Source organism: Amblyomma maculatum, chromosome 1, assembly GCF_055883805.1.
Source record: "Amblyomma maculatum isolate TAMU_Amacu chromosome 1, ASM5588380v1, whole genome shotgun sequence".
Lineage (NCBI taxonomy): Eukaryota > Metazoa > Arthropoda > Arachnida > Ixodida > Ixodidae > Amblyomma > Amblyomma maculatum.
Genome location: NC_139344.1, coordinates 156,290,021 through 156,314,411, shown reverse-complemented (window position 1 = coordinate 156,314,411; position 24,391 = coordinate 156,290,021). Strand labels below are relative to the sequence as shown.

General features: G+C 43.7%; 1 protein-coding gene across 8 annotated transcripts in view; it reads left to right on the top strand.

Annotated features, from left to right (window-relative positions):
* Positions 1 to 24,391, top strand: part of LOC146204707 (uncharacterized) — a 97,728-nt gene that overhangs the window by 58,402 nt on the left and 14,935 nt on the right. For all 8 annotated transcript variants that reach the window (XM_084589429.1, XM_084589424.1, XM_084589430.1 and 5 more), the window contains 6 exons: positions 402 to 1,764; positions 4,868 to 4,983; positions 8,787 to 9,224; positions 13,784 to 13,980; positions 16,184 to 16,324; positions 22,880 to 22,969. In XM_084589429.1, coding sequence (XP_084445555.1) covers positions 402 to 1,764; positions 4,868 to 4,983; positions 8,787 to 9,224; positions 13,784 to 13,980; positions 16,184 to 16,324; positions 22,880 to 22,969 — 2,345 coding nt within the window. The remainder of the gene's footprint in view (positions 1 to 401; positions 1,765 to 4,867; positions 4,984 to 8,786; positions 9,225 to 13,783; positions 13,981 to 16,183; positions 16,325 to 22,879; positions 22,970 to 24,391) is intronic.

Here is a 24,391-nt window from a genome sequence, read left to right as displayed (position 1 = left end):
ATTCAGTCTACATTACATTTCCAACCAATGGCCTCACATTGCTTATCTTATCCTGGCCCCAGCGACCGCCTTTCGATGGAGGCGAAAAGCCCATGTGCCGTGCGCTGTCAGTGCACGTTAAAGAACCCCGGGTGGTCGAAATTTCCAGAGTCCTCCACTACGGCGTCTCATAGCCTGAGTTGATTTGGGAAATTAAACCCCATAAATAAATTATCCAACAATTTTTCTTAACTGAGCTTGTCCTAATGGAGGTCTACTGCATATAATGCTCTTATTTTGTGTTTAAAACTGCAGTGTGTAATTAAAGAAGCTATAACATGCGACAGGAAATTCTCACTCATTCACTTAACAAAGGGGGCTTTGTGTTTTTGGTTTTTGATGGTAAGCATTTCCAATTGCAGCATCTGGAAAAGCTGTTTCTACACAGCCCGGCACCCCCGGTGTAGCTGGAGCAGATTCTAAAGAGAGTGAGCAGCTGAATCAATGCAAGAAGGAACTGGAGTGTAAGGAAAGGCGAGAGGATATCCTGAAGCGAGCCATGGTTCGGGAGCAGAATGCAAAGCTGCAGTTGGAGAAAGAGCTGGCAGACTGCCAGAAGGAGCTGCAGTCTCTTCAGGAAGCATACTGTGCTCTGGAAAAAGAGCACAATGCAGCTGGGCAAAGGAACTCTGATCTTGTTCTAAAAGAGCCCCAACGCCATTCGTCTTGTGAAAAGCCCACCCGGCAGGAACGTGCGAGACCTGAACAGATGAGGGAGGAGAACCGCACTTTAGCAACTGAGCTTCAACAGCAGGTCCAAGAAGTCTCTAGGCTTCTTAAGGAAGAAACATTGCTTAAAAATCAAATCTCTACCCTCTCTGAGGAAAAATCAGTGCTTTCGCAAAAGTTGGAAGCATTGCAGCACGAACATAAAGTGTTGCTAGAGTCTTCTAGCAACAAAATTTCCGAGCTAGTCACTAAACTTGGTGCTTTGTCTACACTGAACAAAAATCAGCAGGAACAAATCACGGCGTTCAAAGATGTGTGTGACCGTTTGTCTCGGGAAAGAATGAGTATGCAATGTGACTTTGATTCAGCATTGTCAGAGTTGAAAGGGCTGCAAGTAGAAAACCAAGATCTGAGAGAAACCCTGCTTGATCTGCGAAAGCAAGAAAGCCTGTTGAGAGAGAATCTAGGAAAGGCTCAGCATGAACAGCAAGCTGCCAAGAAAATTTCTGATGAGTATTGCCAAAGTATCAAACTTTTGAAAATGGAAAAAGACCAGTTAGCTGTCAAAATTTCTGATTTATCATCACGTGTGGATGTTCTTGAATCTGAGAAGCAATCGCTCTATGAAGAGAAGCAGAGGCTCATCCTTGAGGTGAGTGCTGGAGAAGATGAGGTTGAGCGAGTCAATAACAAACTTCACAGCTGTGAAGAAGAGTGTAATAACCTGAGAACACAAAAGAGCGAGGTTGAAGCAGAATTACAGGCTTGCAATAACAAGCTTCAGGAGTTTGAAAATTTAGCTCAACAACTAAGGGAGGAGCTGAGCACAACAAGAGTGAAGCTTGAGAGCATGGACACTCGTTGTAATCACCTCGAACAAGAACTCTGTGCATCTAAGGAGGCACACAAGCAGCTGTTATGGAAAAAGGATGAACTGCAGAGGGCACTGGAGGCAGTTGGAAAGGAAGCACAACAAAGCAAGAGCCTTGCAAGGATGCAGTTAGACAAGAAACATGCCACGAGGGCATATGCAGAGCTGCAACATCAAAACACTATGTAAGTTTACTGCATCCCTGTATTCATTTTTTCTTTTATGCTGCAGTAAGTTTGATTTTCTGAAATTAAAAAATAGCATCTTTCACACCTGTTCAGAATGTGGGAAATGTATCAAACATTGTACTTCATGGCAACGTTTGCCCTCCCTGTAGCCATTCATTTGGCTATGATGAGAGTGTGTGCAGCTATGCATATTGCATAGAAAATGAGCTGGAAAATCAAATAGGGCTAGTTTGTTGTGTTGAGGCATAATGTTTAGTACGATTCATGCTATCCTTAGCCTTGTTTTGTATTGTGACGGTAACAAATGTAAGTCAGAATTGCACCTGAGTGATACAACAGTTGCTCATAAACGCCACTATTCCAGTGCAGGGGCTGCCATTCATATGCTGCAGAGAAATATACAGAGCAAAGGGGGGGGTTACCAACCATGACTACATCGTTACTCACAAGTGAGGATAGTGCAAGGTAGAAGGTTACTGGACATGGCAGGAACCTGCATATCTGTGACCCCTGAAGAGTTCATGCAGGAATTGTGTTCTGGTGTAAAATGTTGGCAGTATTCATGGGTATATTTCTTGTAATTAGCATTATAGAACAACTGCATAAAATTTAGTCCTAGCATGGGTATATATTCATGGGTATATTTCTTGTAATTAGCATTATAGAACAACTGCATAAAATTGAGTCCTAGGGTTTCCATGTTCAACTCAGTCATCCCAACTTTGGTTGACTGTAACATGGGAACGGCCAGGCATAGGCTTTTGTTTCTTTGTTAGCTGTGTGAGTTTTGCAATTGTATTTAGTTCGATTTGTTATCATTGCTGGCTCACTTTTTTGAAGAAAACCTAGATATATCCTTCCTTGGGTGTACACTTGCAGTCGACTAGTATGGCAAGTCTGGAAATTATTTGTTCAAACAAGGCAGTAGCAGCATTTTTCTCTTTTATTGCATCTTTACTGGCTTATTATAAGTACTTGTGTCTAAGCATATTTTCACATGTGAGCATGAATGTTTGGTAAATCTGCATAGTGCTGATGGTTTACGTTCTTGTGTGTGGAAAAAAAGAGTAAACAATATCCCGAACCCAGTCTGGCACCGCAGCCATCATAGAGCCCAAGTTCAGTAGGCCAGTTGACATGAGAAAAAAAAATACTTTAGTTCAAATGTTTTCTGAAAGTGCTTCCAAAGATACTGAAGAAGGAACGAGAGTTTGAGAAGTTGGGTTCAGTCCATTTGGTTTTAAAACAGCTGAATCGAAGACAGAAGGCACTAATCAGCACCAGAGGGCCCAGGTTCAATCCCAGTCACTGGTTCCATGTTTTGATGGAGGCAAAAGACACGTGCTGCATGATGTCAGCATATTTTAACTCTTTCAAACATTTTCAATGCTTGACCCTTTGTCCTGTCATGTCAGAAAATTTGTCAATGTCAGTGGCTTTGACGCTGTCGACTGTTCTTAGCCTTGCAGCATCAAAAGAATCCAAGCATGCCTCTGGCAAATGGTACAGTGAAATCCCGTTGATGTGCAGAGAGAGTACAGCGGATAGCGAAAAAGAAAAACTGCAAAAAAAAAGATTGGGCTGTGGAAATAGCGGATTGGCTGGCAAACCGAAGCAGAAGCTTGGATTGAGTAAAACACAGCACATAACCTTTGAACACTGTTGCTGTTGACCACGGCTGGACAGGAGAGGAGCGATGAGTGTAAGCACCGCTGCTCATAGATTTGCACATAGATTTACAATTTATTTAACACATGAAGCTCCATGCACTCTGCTAAGGACAAATACTGGAGCAAAGTAGGTGCTCACCGTGGCTCAGCTTAAACAAACTTTGATACAGCAAGTGGGTGGCAGCTCCCCCATTTTAGATACAACAAGCGCCAAGTTTTACTCTTTGCGGCTTGTCTCGGGTACAAAGCTCAGTTATGAAACTGTCGCATCTTTCTAAAAGTTTCAAAAAAGTTTGCTCTAGACATTGAGAAACAAAAAGTCCGTCCCAAAGCTGTTCTGTGCCAAGTATGTTTCATTCTCAAACATTTAGAGCCTGTTTTGAGTAACAAAATTTTCAGTGGGGATAAAAAACAGCGTGAAAACAAGGACATGGCCCAGGCACTGCCCACCTCCATTCTTCATGCACTAACTAGCCCACCAAAATGCTTTCTTAGAAAATTTTCGATGCCAAGAATCCTATCAATGAGTTCTCACTGTAGTTGGCAGGAGACAGGCCAGGCGGTAATTGATCGGCAGGCTGTGTGATGTCATACGACAGACATCTCCTTTCATATGGAAGGGTGAGATTGGAATTGACACCAGAACCTACCTGTTTGAAGCCTCACAGCCTCGAAAAATTATTAGCATGCTTCAGGAAGGTGGTAGTTGGCAGGTGACATGGCTTGGCAGTGATTGGCCAACCGAATTTTCTGCCAAGTTTTCTCCGTGCCTGCAAGCCGTGTCATGGCCAGGGTGGCAGTGGCTGAGTGGTTAGGACGCTCAACTGCTGAACCCTATAATGTGGATTTGAACCCGGCCTTGCCAGCCACTTTTCAATGGAAGTGGAAAGCAAGGCACCCATGTACTGTGTGATACCAGTGCATGTTAAGAGCCCCACATGGTTGAAATCTTTGGAGCTGTCCACTACGGTGTCTCATATCCTTAGCTGCTTTGGACATTAAAAAACAGCTTTTGAGCGCAATGAAAGCCCTAGTGCTAGAGCACTGAAAGTGGAATCATAAAACCACATAACCACCTGCCACACGAATTGAGCCAGCCCTTTTACCAGTGAAACCCAATGTCACTTGGAATGCAATCATAAAACTGCCTTCAGCAGCCACCTGTCCCAGTCAATTTAATCAGTTAATACGAAACTATAAAAGCCCCCCTACGAGGGGCTTCTGACAAACAAAATTTGCACCCACAGCGTGAAATTCACTTGCTATCGCCATGCTCATGTGCAGTGCCACAATGTATGGGAGAGGACGTGCATAGTCATGCATGATGAAATTTAACGTTCAGTGTAGTCATGACTTATTTGCATTGTGCAGCTTAGCATTATTCAGCATTATTATCACATTGAGCACTTTTTGTTTGGATTTCCTTTCAGCTTACAGAATGCAGTGAAGGATCTCAAACTGGAGCTGGAAAAAGCCATGCATGAAAACAAGTGTTTGAGGCTTGAGCAGCGAGTAAATGAACAGTTTCAGTCTGGAAGCAGTTCTGGTAAGGCTTCATTTTTTTCATCTCAGCCATGCTTATCGTTTGTTGCCGATGCCTTGTTTCTCTTGTAAACATTTTTTCTTGGCGCGAGTGCCATTTATGACACAAGATGCATCATATTTCGGTTTAGCTATTAATTTGTATGCTTGCATATTAGAGATAAAGCCTACCTTATATTCCCATGTATGAGGCGACATTATCTAAAATGGGGGAGCTGCCACCCACTTGCTGTATCAAAGTTGGTTTAAGCTGAGCCACGGTGAGCACCTACTTTGCTCCAGTATTTGTCCTTAGCAGAGTGCATGGAGCTTCATGTGTTAAATAAATTGTAAATCTATGTGCAAATCTATGAGCAGCGGTGCTTACACTCATTGCTCCTCTCCTGTCCAGCCGTGGTCAACGGCAACGCTGGTGTGGAAGCGCCTCCTACTCATAGCAGTGGCAGTGCAAGTCTCGTGCTGTGAAATTCTTGCTCTGTGCGCGCAACAGTGGCCTGTGCCACTTATTTTAATGTTGTGCCATTGCTTAGAGCAGAGATATCAAATCTTAATGCTATGCATGCATTGAAAAAATTTCATCCCTCATGGGCCAGAAAGCGGAAAATAAAAATGAAGGTAGTAACGATAAATAATAGGAATATCGAAAAAGAAATCACTAGTGGTTAGACGCGTTAGCTCTGAGCTACTTAGCAATGCAGGAAGACTCATATGCTGCATGGTTGCATAATGCAATAGATGTAGTACGATTTTAATCCGTATTGGCCTAGGTCAAATTTGGGGGTAGTTCGTGCCAAATTTGGAAGTCGCCATCGGGTTCACCATAATGGAATTAGTCTAGGCATTGATTTTGGTCAAATTTTACCAAAACTGATTTTACCAGACCAAATTTGGAGGTTGAGTTGATTTAGGCTGGACATCAATTTGGAAGAGGTCAGATTTGGGGGTGGCCCATGCCAAGTTTGGAAGTCATCATAGTGTTCGCCATAGTGGAATCGGGATGGACATATTTTGATCCAAATCAGCTGAGGTCAAATTCGTGTGTGTATCAGGCCAAATTTGATGGTCGCCATCGCGTTGGCCACATTTGAATCAGTCTGGTCATCAATTTTGGTCTAAATCCACCAAGGTTGAATTTTGATTTTTGCCCGGGCCAAATTTGAATATGGCCCATGCCAAATTTGGAGGTCACTATCGTGCTTGCCATAGTGGAAGTAGACTGGACATTGATTTAGATCTAAATCTGCCGAAGTCAAATTTTGGGTGTTGGCCCGGGCCACCAGGGAGGCCGGGAGGCACCCCTGGTGTAGTGGTGTCGTACGTGACTGACTGCATTCCTTTGGGAGAGGTCAAATCCCGGCATCATTTGACTTTCACGATTGGTAAAACCAATCAGAACATATTTCTATACCGCACTGTCCCATGGCTACAATGGCTATTACCACAGTCACTTATCCTCAGAGAAAAAAAGTGTATACTTGGGGAAGAGAGGGTGGGTTGCCCAGCGCTACTGCAAACTGCTTTCCCTGCTCCATCCTGCTTCAAAACGCAATATTGCTCCGAAACTACTCCAAACTCCCAGCTGCCTCGATAGTTTGAAAGTTTGCAGAGCAATGTTTTTTTTTTTTTCACATAGCGGACCATTAATGAGTTTACAAAAAATGTGACCATGAGAAACAAGTTGCTGGCCTGTTGTGTGTAGCATGCTGGCACTGTAGCGGCACATGAGCCACAAGCGTTTGAGGGCAGTGGAAAAAAAATTCTGTGCACGTATACTACCAACTTTTCGAATCACCGGTGGTAAGAGAAGCGAGAGCAGCGAGCAAAGCAGACATCAAAAACTGCGGTAGGAAACTAGTCCGGCTACAAAAAACTGCACGAGTTCTACTGTTTTTGCTGTTAAAACAAGCAGCTAGGTACTTCACCATAGGGCCTGTTTGTCAATAACAAGCATGTCAAGCCTACAATGGCATACTTGAAGCACTATCAATGTGTTGAAATTAAAGAAGCCCCAACATTGCTCAGGCGATAATGTGAGGAACCACTTGTAGAAGACTAATTGTAGTCACTAATTCCAGTAATATGCGTTGCGAGGCTAGTTGGTTCTCGCCAACTACACAACAGCCAAGGTCAGGTAAAGAGGCAGTAAGTTAAAGAAGCTGAAAGAAGAAAAGGCTATCCCTTCAGTGCAATCTATCCTCCCTGAAGGCACTATACTAGCCAGTGCCCAGAAATTTATTAGTGCAAGCATAGGACAAAAAAAGGATCTGCACGAGATTATGAAAATTTGCTACTCATTGGTGTGAACTAAATCAGTGGTGGTGCTTGAGCGCATCAAAATGGTAGGCTTCACATTTGAATGTATCTAGTCAAAATGGTCAAAAACTTTGATGCCCAGTTATGAAATGTAGAAACAAGCATTTCATTTGCTGCTACTCTGTTCCCAATTGTTGCTCTTGTCATCTGGGGTTATTTTAAACATCTGTTGTGCACAGGCATGTCCTTGTTGGCTGATACCACATCAGCAGTCCAAATTGTCTTGAATTGCAGATTAATTGGAGTAGAATTATGTGTACTATGAGCATGCTTTTACCTTCACACATTTTTTGCTTAGCTTTGTAGTTGTAATCTAGTGCAGAAGAATTCAAGCATGCCTTAGTAAAACATGCTTGTGGGCTATTTGGTTCATGTCGGGGAAAATCATCAGCCAGACTATACCCACCGCAGGGCAACGGCCTCTCCCATATTACTCAGATTAACCTGGTTTTGTGCTAGCTGCACCCACTTGACCCCTGCAAACTTCTTAACCTTATCCGCCCATTTAACTTTTTGCCGCCCCCTGCTATGCTTTCCTTCTCTTGGAATCCAATTTTCTACCCTTATCAACCATCTGTTATCCTCTTTGCACTACATGCCCTTCCCATGCCCATTTCTGCTTCTTGATTTCCACTGGAATGTCATTAAATCGAGTTATTTCTCTGGTTCACTCTGCACGCTTCCTATTTTCCTACCATTTTTCATTTATGGCTTTGTAAAAAGAATGAGGACAGAGGACTAAAAAGATGGGAGGAAAAGACTGTTCTGAGTACCATTTCTTCGTTAGTGTTTTGCAGTTTCCTTGTCATGATTAAAGCTTTCACTGAATACGAGGATTGGTGCTTTTGTGTACATCTTTGCAGTGAACTTGCACTGTATTTTATTATTGTCTGGTAAATGTGTAGATTCATGAGAATCCATCTATTGTTTTTTCCCGATATGGGCACAATGGACTGCACAGGATGTGCAGTTACTTTGCTTGGCAAAGAATAATATTTAGTACAAATAGTTGTTGCTCCTGTTTGAAAAAATACCATTTTAATTAGAAAAGAATGAAATCAGCTTAATGACACTTAACGCAGTGTTTTCTTCTTGCTGCTTTTATAAGCTGTCGTGTAGTAAACTAAAATTTGCAACAGAACACTTTGTAGGGCCAGCTTGTTTATACTTATAATCAACATGGACGAAAAGAAAGTCAACCTCAATGTCGTCGTTCCTCACCTTTTATCTGTTTCATGGCGCATTAATTTTGAACTTAATCTCCAGTTTTATTAGAAAGTAGCTTAATTATCTTAAGGGAGCTGCATAGTATATAAATTAGTTCAGATTAAAAAATTTCCTCTTTATAAAAGGAGCTGTGCTGATTGGGTTTTGTCTGAAAGATGCATGAAACGAGCTATTTGTTTCATTTTTTCATTGTTTTTCATTGTTTCATTTGCTAAGCATTGGCAAACTGACAGCTGTTATACATAACAAAATATTGGGTTATTCCAGGTGCTGTGGGAGGCACACCAGATTCTTCAGTCCGTTACGTCACTGCTGTGGGCAGTGGATCATCTCTGTGGCGGACCTCTCACCAGCCTTCTATGGACTCTTCTATGCGGCAGCCAGCGACTACTCCAGTCATTGGCCACCATTCCTCTTCCCATTCGCGGTCTTACCACACCTCACCTGACTTGGGTATTGACTCAGACCCAACTCTTGACCATGGAGCCTTTGCCACAGCTGCTGAATCAGCGACAAACCATATGGAGCACTGGCAGCATCGCATGGGGCCTGACTGGAGTATCTCATCAGTACATTCAGCCCCAGATGCCATTGGAGGCAGCTGCCTGCTCTGCCAGCAGGGCAAGGACACACCCGTCTCATGGAAGCTTAAGGCCAATGTAACCTATGGTGGGGAGCAAATGGATCAGCCCGGCACGCAGTCTCGTAAGTATTGCTCCAGTTCTCTTCCACTTTCCTCATAAATCAGTTTATAGGGGAAAATAAGAACTGTTCCATATCATAGGGGACCACTTAAAATTTTGAAATTACGTGGGTTTGTCCCGCTGCCCTCTATTCTGCTTTTTCAATTAAATTTACCAGTCTTTTCATCTAAATGCTTTACGTTTCTGTGGCAGAACCCTCTGTAGTGGTAAATTCAGTCATTTGAGAGGACACTAAAGTAAAGAGTATGTAGTTTAACAACAGTTCACTAGTCTACTGGTTTGGATATGTGGAAGTCTCAATGTATGAAGGCCATCAGGATGCACTACTTGCAGCTAGGGTAACAGTTTATGTACTGTAACAAAGGTTGTTTTATTCTGGGATACTGATTGGTTACTGGCGCAACCGAGGATCGCCATAGTCTCTTGGGTGGGCTTGGCTTGACATCTGCTTTTGTTTTTTGTTAGAGGTCCAGCCTCACGATGGGCTTGACAGTGTGGCCACTCTTTGCCACTGTTGAAGGGTATGGTCTTCTTTCCCGCATGACCATGTCAACTAATCGTCCATTGGCACATTCTTGTAAACTTCTTCGAAGGTTGGAAGTTGGATGTGTTGCATTGGTAGCACCCTTTTGGTATCTGCACTATGACAGACCATGGTTATTCAGTAAGGCGTCTGTAGGTTTTCTGGGGACTGCGCTCACTGCATAGTTTGTCAATCATATTTCACACAATTTCAGACTCCAGCAGCTTTTCAGGCATTGGAACTGGTGTTCTGGTTCTTCTGCTGTACAGCCTCTACACGGGTGAACCTGGCTCTTCATTTCTCATGTTTCTCAGGTTCACTAGAGCCATTTGTACATCTATATCGTGCTAAGATCATTTTGCCAGTATTCTCTTTGCAGTTTGGACAGCTCCTTGCTGGATTTTTTGAACTCGTGTGCTCCGTTGTCAGTTTCTAGCATCTTGGAGACTCCATGAGTGGCAAACATTCTTTCGTGACACCGATCTCTTGATGTTTAACTATGAAGTGTCTTAAAGTCTGTATAACCCGAGTAGCTGTCCATGTGAACAACATGGGTTTTGCCTTTGAAGTCACCCTTGAAGAGGTCACCAGATGACCCTTTCTTTTTTGAAAGCTTCCCAGGTTACGGGTGTCATTGGGACAGTTGTCATAACCTGTCGGTCTTTCATGCATTCTTTGGCTGTCTCTTTTCTGCTGCAGTCCTGGCTTAGCAGGTTGGCTATCCTTGGCCTTTCTTATAAATGATTGTTGGTGCATACTGCTGCATGTTTAGCAGCACCTTTTGCTGTCTTAGAGATGCCTTACTCATGTGGTCAGCCTCTATAGTTACTAGTCTTCAATATATGTACTGGTGAAATTTCTTGCATCCATATCTGATTGCCAGTGCATCTTTTTAAGTTGGGGGATACTTCTGCTGTGTCTTTCATAGAGGCTGAGGCATAAGCGATGGGCAGAACTGCTCCCAAAGCAGTGGAACCAGCATAACTGAAAGCGTCATAGCCCCATCGACATGCCAGTGTTAACGCACTTTTCAGGGCTTGCTTATTTTCACTAAGTGCATTGCTCTGCTCTTGTGTCCAAAGGTGCTCAGAATCCTTAGTTATGAGTTTTCTTAGGGGCACTCTCTTCTCTGCTAGATTTGGCACAAATTTTTGTGGACACTGAATCATGCCTAGCAGTCTCTACAGTTTTGTTTAGTTGCTGGGCTCTCCAAGTGGGTCAGAAGCAAAAGCAGTCATCAGCAGTTATTTCACACCCTAGAAACTTCATTTCTGGTTTTTTAAAGATACATTTGTCTTTTTTGAGCTCAGCACCTGCTTCCTGCAGTCACCTTTTCAGTGTACTGTCAAAGTTGTTCACTAGCTTCTGCATATACAATGTAATTCTTGAGTTGGCTGTATTAAGCATGCCTTTGAGGATTCTTGTAATAATTTTGAACAGCTCGGGTGCTATGGCAATTCCAAATGGCACTCTTTTGAAGCAGTATCTACTGCGTGGTGTACTGAAGGCTAGATACTTCTTTGTGTGCTCTGTTACCTTCATCTGCCATAATGTCTAGCAGGGTAAACCACTTGGCTTCTTTGCCGTGTGCTACAATTTCTTCAAATGTATTTAATTCATAGTTTCTTCTTAGTAGCACTTCGTTGAGTTCCACTCGATCGGTGCAAATCCATAGCTTTCCTCGCTATTTGACAACTATTTTACTGCAGAATGGGGTCGTTTCTGCCGTTTTTTTCGATGATTGCATCTGTTCCATGCTTGTCAACTCTTTTTTGATTTCGTACATGAAGGTATATCAGGGTGTCTACTGACAGGAAAAACAGGGAAAACCTGGAATTTTCAGGGAATTTTAAGATGCCGGGAAAAGTCGGGGAATTGTCAGGGATATTTCTAAAAAGATTGCAGAGTCGGGGAAATTTTCCATGCTCACCCACACAGACCAAGTAGCTGCAGGCGCGGCCAGGCGTAGCCATGAGACACCACGATTGCAGTGAAGTGTGGCTGTGGCAGCACGACAGCGTATTTGCACTGGCTTCAGAGATTCCCTTCGCATACTGCGTGACACTATACTAGATGGCACGCACCACCACTCAAAGTATCATTTATCATCCTTCAACAGTTTTTCATCTGTCCTGTCAGAGGCATTCATAGTGCTCCATTCGTTTATAGTCCTTGCCGCTCTTGCTCTTGCGTTTTCCGACTGGGCAGTGGGCACACTTGGCGTGCATGCTACGATTTTTCCTACCGCTTGAATTTCAGCCTTCAGCTTGCAGTGTGCTCTTGAAGTGAACACTGACTGGACACTCATCAAAAGAGTGCACTTGATGCTGCGCTTTATGTACAGTACTCACGGATTGAAATAGGACACTCGGAGCGCGTGGCTGTCGCTGCATCCAGCGCCGCCCGTGGATGCTCATGGAACCAAGGTGCTGCATTGTGGTATAGCGCGAGGGGGAGAACATCTAAAAAGCAGAACTGATCTTTCCGTTCGCCAATAAGCCGGCCTGTTGTTTACCACACTGCCTTGCATGCAGCGACGGCCACGCGCTCCGAGTGTCCTATTTCAATCCGTGAGTACTGTACACTGTAGCAAAGTTCTCCTTCTTTTGACATTTATGCCACTGCTTGCCATAAGCTGTGCATTCTCTAGGCTTTTGATGTTCTTGCTTAAGATTTCCAGCTCCATTGATGCTTTCGATGCTTTCTCACTTGCCTTGCATAGATTGGCTTTCTGAAGGTGGACGTTGGGGGCCACTCAGCAGCCTCTTTTGTACATTGTCGTTGATTATGCAGACTATGATGCGATCTCTGAGCACTTAGTCGACCAGGTCCCCAAACTGCCATCGCCTCGTTGTCAAGAACTCATTCAAGGGCTCACCCTCCTTTTGCTTCATTTAGTTGAACTTGTAAAGTTCGTGGGTGGGGTTTATCTTTGGAGCGATGTGAAGGAGGGAGGTTAGCTCTGGTCTCTCCATATGCTGGGCATCTTATGGGTCAATGTTTTGAGGGATGGGTAGCTCTGGCCTCTCCATATGCTCTGAATAAACCTGGCCTGGATAAACCAGAGTAAGTTAAATTTCATATATAATTGGCAGGTCCTGTAATCTCCAGGTAATTTCCTACTGACAGCTTTTATTGTCACAAAAAAGGACTGGCACCTTCTTCAGCATCTCAATCACATAAGAGAGACACCTGTCTGAACTTCAGTTCCAGTACTTTTTGTTGAGGAGACATACCTCAGTGTCATCATACCCTGGAAAAAAAGAAACAATGTGTGCCATTTTGTCTTCAGTGCAGCCATAGTTAGAAACATATAAAGCTTTAAACTGCCTTATGTAAACAGTGCTAAGTAATGCAACCATTATATGTTCTTCATTCTTTTTCAGCATTGTGCCTGACCACAAACATAGTAGTGGACAACTTGAGACCTGTAAATGGGCTGGAAAACAATGTACAGCACGAAATACCTTAGGGGCAACAAGCTTAAAATTGTTGGTCATCTGACAGGCTTTTCGTTATTTCACAGTTTGATGAAAGTGTTCTGCACACGGTAACTCCTAGAGAGAGTTGGCTATAGTTTATTCACTACTTTTATCACATTTAGAACAGCATTTAAGATTCCTGCTTTACTTTTACATTCAAATGCACCAACTCACCTAATTTAGCATTCTTGTATGCTTTGTGGCAGTTGCACAACCCTGTACATTTATGAAAAAAGCATGTTTGTCGGGACTAACTTGCTGCGTTGCTTTTATAAATAGACTTGCTGGATTAGTAAGTAGGCTAATATAATAAAGTTCTTCAGATCGAAGCTGTTTCTCTTGCTTCCCCACATGGTGTTATCATAGGGATGGCTAAGAAAAGTTTTTTATAAGTGGATGCTTTTCAACAGCTTTGCATGCTCATTACTGTAAAATGCACTAGGTGTTAAAGCACAATCTTTTATGCCTCTTTTCTCCATGAGGTGCTCAACATGACAATAAAAATTGCTATCAGAGTGAGACTGCGACCACCTTGTTTCTTTTCTTCTTACCCAGCCTCGAAGAGTGGGTTTCCTGTGCTTTCCTGTAGTCTCTCATCACCAGGCGTTCATCTTTGTGCCATTGTCCAGCTTTCGGACCATGACGTGCTGAAAAAGCGTGTAGACGAGAGCATCTGCTTGATTCGTCGTGTTGAAGCATCAGTTCAACAGGCACTCGATGCCCTTGCTGATTTTGCATCCGATTGCACTGAGGTTTGTAGCCTGGCAATTGTTTTTCATCTAAAGACATGCGGTAATGACATTACTTATTAGTGGGTGCACTATGGAGCCTGGCAATTTTTTTTTATCTAAATAGACATGCGGTAATGACATTACTTAAATTTATTTAGTGGGTGCACTATGGAGCCCGGTAAAAGCAGAGGGGAAGAAACTTAGTACTGCATCAGGAGTCATTTCTTACATGCTTACATACTTGTTCTTTTGTGCTGGATCTATATTCATCTGAATCATTCCTTTATTTTCCTGAAAAGCATTTTTGTAGAGTATTTTACAAATCAGAATTATAAAATGAAAACTAAGAAGAGAGAAAAAATAGAAAACTAAAACAAGAATTTTGTAATGCAGCTATGATAAAATAGCTTTAACGGTATATAACATTGGTGCAAAAGTGCTTTACAAGTGAAAACTTAAAAATTTTGGCAGTGCTCAACATAGTATTTTCACTTTTTTTGAGCCATTCTTATTTTATTTCAGCCATTCCTAGTAATTTGCATTTTTGTTAGTCATTCTTTGTCACTTTTATTTTTGCAGACTCATTATTAGTCATTAGCAATTTTAGTAATTTCTTTAGTGACATTTGGAAGAGGAAGAGAGGGTTTGTGGCAGCAACTTCCGATTTCTCCTTCCTCTCAGAGGGTAGTGTGGATGTAGCACCAGTGCTGGTTGCTGGCTCTCTTCACATTGGGGTTTCTAATGCATATGGGAGGAAAAATACTGGCCACACATTGGAATGACATACGAAGAAAACATTGCTTACTTAGCTTGCACATGTAAATGCATGGCTTGGCGGAGAATTCCCAGGAAGTCTGTTTCAGCCTTATGCGAGGCAGCTTTTGTGCGTTATTTGTGCTGAGAGGCCTTCCTATTGATGAGTGAATTGCAGTGGCGGCCCTAATAGCATTGCAGTGTGCAAGTGCTTTTCACAGATGCTTACACTCGAAAGCTTACAAATGTTGTATAGAAGCAGTGTAGAAGTAGTGCAACAGTTGTTCCACTAGATGTTGTTATAGCGTGCCATGTCATGAGCTATGTCATGAGCTTGAGAATTTAAATATATGTACAAGGGCTACATGACACTAGTACATTCCAAACTAATCGAGAAATGGCAGCCTTCATTGAATAATGAAGTAACTGCTTTGTAAAGTCTACGTGAAAAAATGTGAAGGGGAACTCTCTATGAAACATGTCCTGCTCTCACGTAAGGAAAAAAATTATGGACACATCCCTTTCCATCCAGCATTGATTTTAGGTGGAAATAAACTTGTTAATTTGTTGTGTGTTTTTAGATTTCTAAAGGAAGCAAATGTCGAACACATTATAGACTGCACTCCACTAAGCACCACACATAGTAACCTCTTGCTTGGCCTCTTCTGCGCCACTAAACCCAGCAACACTGGGATTTGCTCCCAGCTAGTGCCACTTGCATGCAGGTTGGGTACTATGCTACTAGAAAATTCTGGACATAAACACTCTTTATTGTAACATGAAGCAAAGGATGTGATTGGTTGCTAGATAATAAACTTCATGATATAGAAGGCTTGCCTGTGTTAGCTGCCTTTGTTAAACTGGCCAGCAGATGTTTTGATATGTTCTGACTTCTCACATGAAGCTGTTGCAAGTCATTGATCTTGAAAATTAGCCAGATAAGTGGAGAAAATGTTTTCTTGCAAAGGTAGAGGAGGAGGTAGGTATTAATACTCGAATGCTATTTATTGCACTTCCAAATACCTACCCTGTTTTGTGCTTAAGCAGTTGTGGCTCTCAGTAGATTCACTCATAGAAGAGCGGTCACTCATAGGAAGCCACAGTTGTCACTTGCTTCAAAGCTTGTCAAGTTGCCGCTGCACATAAAACGAAGTGCGTAGTGGGCACACAAATGACCACAGTTGCAAATCTAATATATTCTTGTCTTTTCACTTTTTTTTCTCTCCTCCCTTATCATGCAGCAATGATAGTACCCCAGCTGGTGCTCGTCTCTTAGTTTCCTTAGAGACAAGCCAGTCACCGCTACTAAAAGCTCGTAGCCAATTTTCTCTCATTTTCTGCTGAGCAAACATTGATTTTTTTTCTCATGCCGTTTGTGCGTGTGTGTGTGTGTGTTTATCTACAGTGTAAGAAGAGTGGAGCATTCTGTTTATTCATGTTGGATATGTGCTGCCATCGGATCTGTTTGCAGCCTCCTGAGTGCAAGAAATTTCTTAAAGATGCTGAAAGGAACTGTCAAAATATCAAGACATGCCTGACAGAGACGTTCAGGCTAATTTGCAGCCTGACCATGGCCCAGGTTCCAGAAGCGAAAGAGGAACACAGCTGTGAGGTATGAGTTTAGAACTGAAGAAAATTTGCTACCTTCTGCAGGGATGCACATGCTCTTAGAGCTTTATCACAGATTCTCTTTCTTTATACTTAAAATGTTTGTATCGATATACAAGGTGTTTCAAGGAAGGAAACAGGCATATTGAGGTTTCAAGACTGCTTCCATGGTGGACATAAAAAAAAAAAGCCAGTTGTGTTGACCAGTGCGTTAATTTTTAATAATTGGGGGGTATGAGGGGGCATTCTACTGCCCCTCTGCCGCTCTCTAGCGACCCGCGAAGGAAACAAAAGGAAAAGGATGGCCACCACACAGCGTTAATACTCGGATGCTATTGCACTTGCAGATAATACAGAGCAGATAATACGTAGCCTGCAAGGGCAAGGACACGTAAGGAGGATTTCTGACTTACCGGCTGGGGAATGGGGTGCTACTTCGGCGGCGGACATTTGCACGTGCCATAAATACGGCGGCCGGGATCTCCCGTGCTCGCTGCATTCTTTGGACAAGGCCACACCACGGCGTCTGCCACGTGTGGCATTTACCGGTTGCTTCGCTGTTAAGAACCAGAAGGGCGGTCGTGCACGACGGGTCCTCCCGTGTGCGCTGCGTACTCCGTGCCCGCTATCCCCCTGCATTTTCTGGGAGAGGCGGCTGGAGACGACCACTCGTGTTGCTGGCTGGATCCAGAAGCTCCCTGTAGTCGTCTCGCAGGAATCCGCATAGACGTCATCTCATGTAGAAGTCTTGGTGGCGCACCCATCACTGGGTCTCCTTTTCCCAAGGAGAGGTATTTACCTGCTCTCCCAGCTGGCGCTGCGTGCTTGTTGGGGTGGTGGTGATCGATCGCGGCAAAGGGGGAGACAATTGGTTTTCCACATCTCTTCATCGTTAAATGTTCACCTATGGTTGTCGAGAACTGCTCCTTGAATGCCATCCGCGGGGCACACACAAGGCTTTCAGTGACGACTGCAGGGCAGGTCGCACAGGCAAGACACCAGTGCGGTCATTGGTGCCAGTGTTGTTCAAGCTGGCCTGCCTTTGTTGGCAGGCAGGGAGTTGGCCTCCCCTCCCGTTAAGCCAGACTTGTTCCGCGAGACTCCACAGTTTCGGTGATTCTTGGTTGCAGGGCAGCAGACAGGAACGTAGACAATGGCAGCAGGCCCAGGCCACTTCACTTGATCTCTGCAACTCCCCGGAGTTGCGTTCATTTGAACGAAGCTGGCTTGCTTCTGTCAAACGCGCATCCGTGGTTCATTTTCAGATTCGCCTTCTCAGCCCAAAAATACGAAGTTCATTCGAACGAAGTTAGCTTTCTCTAATTCAGTGAGATGTTTCGGCTGCAGCGATAAAACAAGCAATTTGCTCATCCTGTATGCCACGGTTAGACTGTGCTCCGATGAGCGACGGGCAGCTCCCAAAGAGAGCATTACGCCTACTTGCTCTGCGCTAAGGACAACGCCACAAGGGTGTGCATCTCTGTCAAGAAGCCCAGGGTGACCCTACTCACTCGCTGCCATCCAAAAGCACCTTCTGAGCGAACGGAACCCACCGCGACCAGCGGTGTCGGAGCACCCCGGTGCTTTCCGGCAATCATGGCTGCAATACCAATCAGCCAATTGTGGCACCCGGCTCCCAGAGCCAGAGACAGAAGAGAAAATATTACAACTATACAACTATATACAAGAAAGGTAGGGGCACTGTTCTCCGTGGACTGCTCGGTCTCGCGCTCTGTGCTGACCTTGTGGGTAAAAAAAAAATAGAAATGCTACACACACACACGAATACATACACCATTCGTTCTTGCTGCTACTTCTCTCACCTCGCCATCAAAAAAGCATATTATCCTTGCTAACACTCCTATGTCGGGTCAGCACATTCGTACGAAATGGTAGTGCTTGGTGCAGAGAGCAATACGGTTTTCTAGTGCGCCCGAGGTGCGTGTTCCACGCTGCAAAAGTAAGCGGCTGCCAAACCCGTGGCGTCTAGAAAAGCAGGAAAAGATGATATCCCACTAGTGTGTTGTAAAATGCTCACGTCCAGCCCGTATCGACCGGTCCACGTCCAGAGCGCGCAGCTTAGGTTTTATACCTGCCAGCGCGGACGATAAAATGACTAAGCGTGACTTCACTTTCGTGTGTTTTTTTCAAGTCACCCGATGGTTCGCTAATTCACAGCTACCTGAAATTCACTGGAATTTTTAAATATGTCTATTACTTGTTTATTCCCTCTGTCAAAGTAAACATTTGAAGCCGTAATCTCATGAAAGCACTGACATTGGAAGCTTCGAGGAACTCGCAGGAAGAGGAAGTCTGCTGAAACGAAAAGAAATTTGAAAAGTCTACTCACATTACTGCGAAGTGTTCGTGCTTTGTGTAACTGGTTGGGTTCATAAAATCTGATTTGTATTATATCATATCGTTATAGAAAAATTAGGGGGTCACTTAAGCTCCGCCGTTAAAGGTATAACGCGATAGTGTCTCTCTCTCATACACACACACGCACGATGTTTTCTTTCTTCACGTGTTATATTTTAGCTCTTTTATTTATTTATTTTATTTACCAAATACTGCAGGCCCTACCTGGGCCCTAGTAGGAGGGGCGAAAAGAATACAATGCAGTGAAATATGAATTCATCAAAAGTAAAATACTACACACAAGTGTAGGATGTTATATGTTACGTATGTTATATTTCTATGTTATGTATGTTATGTTATATTTCTATCATTTCTTTATTTATTTTTATTTTATTTGACGTTTTATATTTTTATACACCAATACACATATGTCAGCAACAATCGGCTTTCCATTCTGATCAATTTGACACTTTTGAACACATTCTTCAATTCATTCAATTAATCAATTACACATCATAAATTTTCTTCCTTAGCATCACCAAGCACTGGTTTTTCATTCTGACACCTTTAAACCCTTACTTTCCAATTTTTCCTTTTTTTTTTCGTTTCTTTATTTCATCAATTGATCAATAATTTACAAAGTTTTTATTAACTGTCATCGCCTATTGCACACCAAGCACAAATTACCATGGCACTTTTTTTTTACGCAGCCCCCGATTATTTCAGAGACTAATGCCAACTACTGCGTCCATGATGGAAAAAAGCGCGAAAAAGTACACGACGGACGGAAGGAAGACACGGACAAGCACTAACTCGCAACTGCAGGGTTTATTGCTGACGCACGCAATAAATACAGGACACTTGAAAAAAAAATAAACAGCGTCGACGGCATGGGAAGGAAAGTGCTGAGCGCCAGTCCAACTTACGTCAAATTACGCATAATCCCTTTATCATAAGATAAAATGCATCCTCGCTAATTTTACCAACCAGTATCTTCCAGTGGGATGAGCGACTGTGATTGCGCAAACCAAGCAAACTCGCAATGATTTCTCATAGGCGTTTAGGTAAACAGCAAAGGCGCACAGACAAAAAAATCCACATTACAGAACTCTGGATACTGTACCTGGATAAGGATGACGCTGCGGATTGCCACGTCTCTGCTGTCAAAATAAGCTTCTAGGCGTCGCTAACAGAAACCGCCAGGGACCAAAGAGAGGTCCAAGCTCAGCACACTAGGTTAAAACGTGAAAAGCGCGAGCAGAACGGCGAGCGCTGACGGACGGACACGAAGCGAACGGATTGAGCGAACAAAATATGGCGACCAGGGTGGGATCAGCGAGCCGCTCACGGTTGCCAGACATACTTTTGTAAACCCTCTATTGTGGGGTATGGTGGGGGGCAGTCTTCTGCACTGCAGTCACTCCGCGGTTGCAGCGTTCTCGCTAGCAACCCATGGAGGGAACAAAGGGACAAGGATGGGGACGACAGAGTTAATACTCGAATGCTATTTATTGCACTTCTAAATAATACAGAGCATGCCGGCTAGCTATACATAGGCAAGGTTGCGTAAGGACTTTTGACTCACCGGCTGTGGAATGGGGGTGCGCCTTCGGTGGCGGACATTTGCATGCGCCGTGAATATGGCGGCCAGGATCTCCCGTGTGCGCCGAATTCTTCGGACAAAGCCACACCACGGCGTTTGCCACGGGAGGAGGCGAGAGCGTGCAGTATTTACTGGTCGCTTTGCCATTGGGAACCAGAAGACTGGCGGTCGCGCATGATGGGTCCTCCTGAGTGCGCCGCATACTTCGTGCCTATGAGACGACCGCTCTCGTTGCCATCCTTGAATGCCATTCGCGGGGCACGCACAAGGCTTTCAATGACTTCGTGCCTGTTATCCCCCGACGTTTGTCGGGAGAGGCGGTGGGAGACGACCGCTCTCGTTGCCAGATGGTTCCAGAAACTCCCTGTCGTCTTCTCGCAGGAACCCACGTAGACATCTTGGTGGCACGCTCATCGCTGGCCTCCTTCCCCCAAGGCGAGCTATTTACCTCCTCTTCCAGCCGGCGCTGCCACGGCGTTCGCTGGGGTGGAGTGGTGGTGATAGGCCGCGTCGAAGGGGGAGGCAACTGGTTTTCCACATAATTAACTTTCTAGTTATTACAGTTTGGTGGCTGGTTTTGAGATGTAAATACCAATGCTCAGCTGTGGGGCTCAAACTTTGAAGCCAACAGAAAGGCTAGAAGTGAATAGAAAGAAAAGTGATCAGCAAATATTGCCACATCTTGCTATGCAAGCACATGAGGAGGACGAAGTGCATGCCTGCAGGCGGCCGGGCTCGCGCCATCTTGTCCAAGCACAGAGCCTTTTGTGCGGCCTCCATGCTTTTATGCCCTGTGTTTGCTACGCCTGTGAAAGAAAGAGTATAGGGAAGATGCTGACTGAGAGTAAAATATGCTCGGGGAGCTCTACTTTGAAAGTTAGCGCTCAAGCCAGGCTCAATGTGCCTAAAAGGGCTTCGCACTTGCTTGATGTTCGGACAATACCACTACACATATCGGAGCTTTCCTCTGTTGGTCTGCAGCTGGCAGGAGCATCGGCAACCCAATAAAGCAGCTTCACTGCATTATCTCTGGTGGAAGCAGACTATCTACGTTTCCCATATTTCTGTTTAGCTTCAGTCAAGGAATCCCAAGAATTTTACTTGTAGGCACTTCTTTGCAAGACCCATCGGAATGAGCATAACATACAAACATATTTATTTTTTACAAATAGCCTCTATCACTTGAGTCGAGAATAAAAATGAGAGAGTTCAGGACAATCGGAAGCTTCTTTGATCCGGTTCGGAGTGCCACGCCTAACTTCGGTGCACTCCAGGTTCCTGTCTAGGCAAAACATTGATACACTGTTAGAGTGGCAGCAGATAAAGCATATGCAGAATATTCAAGTGCACACATGCATGTTCAAGTGCGAGCAGAGACAATCTTTGCTTACATTTGGCTACTGTTTGTAGTTCTAGGTAGTTGTACACCTAAATCACTGTCACGGGGCTTTCAAACCTGCAGCCGAAGCTCGACTCCATTTTTCTGTTCGCCATCACCTCATTCCAGATAAGTCTTATGCATTGCATCCTGCTGAGGGAAGAGTGAACTATTCTAAAATTTAAAGTTGAGTTCTCAAACAACGATACTTGCTTTAGTATGTGGAGCATGGTAGCAAGTGCCAAACCATCATTTATATCTGAACGATGGCCTGTGGTACGGTGGCCTGTGGAAGCATGCTTGTCCGCACTTACAGTAGATGACTCTGTACATTGCAAGAATATTTGCTATGGTTTTTCTCAAAACCATTTCACTGCAGGCGGTAGGTAGTAGACTTGTTCTCTTTTATATTGTTTTTGGTAGTTATTCTGTCACAGACAAGAGCTGTAAATTAAGCGCACGTAAACAATATGAGTGTAGTGTTTGCTCTCCCAACATGAAACCTCAACACTGTGTAGTAGTCAATGAAAATACTATGTTTCATGAAGTAAACGTAATTATTATTTTTAGAGCAGTGTAAATAGTATTTTCATAAAACTGCTGCATATTTGTCATTCTGAGAACATGTCATTGAAACAAGTCCAAAGCATCTCTCATAGCCCGAGTTGCTTTGGGACGTTAAACCCCACAAACCAAACCAAACCATTCCATGCATTATTTGCTGACTGCAAACCACCATGCAGTTGGCTGGAAGGCACTGACGTTCGACTTAAAAGGGTGAAAGCCAGGATGTTTAATGCAGTTTTCTTAGAGAAATATGCCATTCAGGACAATAATTCTGGTTTATAAGAATGCTGTGACAAGGAAGACGAAGTGAAATTTTTTCTTTAGTGCACCTTTAAGATTGTTGTGGTAGCCGGGTTTATATGGACAAAACTGCCAGCAACAGCCTTGGTAGGTGTAGTGATGCTACCAGAGATGCAAGGTTGAGGGAGAAATGAGCAGAGGACTTACCTGAGAGAAATGGCAAAAGCTTCACATTGTGTATCAAATTTCTCTTTTTCGTCTTGAATAAAAAAAGTGTCAAGATGGCACCACTCATAAGAGTGCACGCAGTCTTCTAGACATTTATGGTCAACAAAGAAGTGTTTCAGAGCTCCTCTATGATGGGTACATAAAATGTTTTACTGTTGACTTTGCTTGCCTTCTTTCTCCTTTAGAACAAGCAGCTCAGGATGGAGTTGAGCAAGCTGCAGGAAAAAAATTTCCAACAAAGTGTAGAACTCCAAAATGCCCGTGACGAAATCTCAGTGAGTACTTCTTTAGTTAAAATGCAGCACTTGTGCTTGGTAGAGGGTGAAGGGTGCTAGGCTGCTCACTGATGGCCTATGTGGAAATGTGCCACTTGTTGGCAGCAGGCATCTGGAGATGCATAAGCAAAACAGCTCCTTGAAGGTACTATTAAGGAAAACGGGGGATGAAGCTTCGCCAGCGTTCTAAAAAGCTTTGAAAATTCTTTTCAGCCCCCTAACCTTAGTAACATTATCTGCCCAACTTTTTCTCGATAAAAACAACTTGTTAACTAAAAAGTTGTGAGAGTAAACAAAATTGAACAAACAAAAAGTAAATATGGCTATAGGCAGCACGGCTCCTGGCTAAAAAAACTCTGTTACTGCAAGAAGTAAGGCATCATACAGAGCTCACCTCAAGCTGAATGAGTGGTGTGGCACAGTACTGTTGGGCAGGATTTTGTTGGGTGCAATGCTTTGTTGTGTTCAGGGTAGTTATTTTGTAGTTTTGCCGACAAACCAGGGCAACAGGGGTCAGCACCCAGCACCCATGCTTGGCGGTTCGGCTGGTACTAGATGCGTTGGCGTTGTTGGTTGTGGCAGTGTGCATCTGCCCCTGATGTGTATACGGGCAAGTTGATCGGCTTTCTCAACAAAATGTAGTGAGCAGTTTCCTGTAGAACCATGTTTCGCGTGAATGTCGCCTATAGGAGGATATCTTCCCAACTCTCATGTACATCTATGTACAGGGTCATTCACTCTTAGTGTTCACAAGCATGGTCTCTTCAAAGCGCCAGTGCCACTGGTTCGACCATGCATTGAAGCAATGCTGCAAACTATACGCCTGCACCGCTTTGCTTCGATGTGCAGACGCCGCGGGCGCAGTGGTGCTTTGAAGGAAGCATGCTTGTCCGCACTTACAGTAGATGACTCTGTACATTGCAAGAATATTTGCTATGGTTTTTCTCAAAACCATTTCACTGCAGGCGGTAGGTAGTAGACTTGTAATGTCTTGTGTGACTCAATCGGAACATATCATGACTTGACCGGAGATTATGTGAGACATTGCACAATACCAAAATAATGTGGTGCATAAAAAACTGCGCGATTTCGGGGCAACATTCCTCATGACAATGCCTTGGTCCCTGCATAATGTGTGCTGATGTGTGATGTAAAATCAGGTCTCTTGTATGCATTGGTTTGCTACCAATTATAAATTTCAGATCTTACTGTACTGCTACATATGTGCTGAAAAAATTGTCATTAAAGCACTGCACATACTGACCTCAAGAAAGAGTGAAGCATTTACCGTATTTACTCGCATAATGAGCCCACTTTTATTCAAGAAAAGTTGACCTCACTTTTGGGGGAGGATTCATTGCACTGAAAAACCTGAGATCTTGTTTTTTGAGTCATTCATCCGTCAGTCATCCACAATCATGG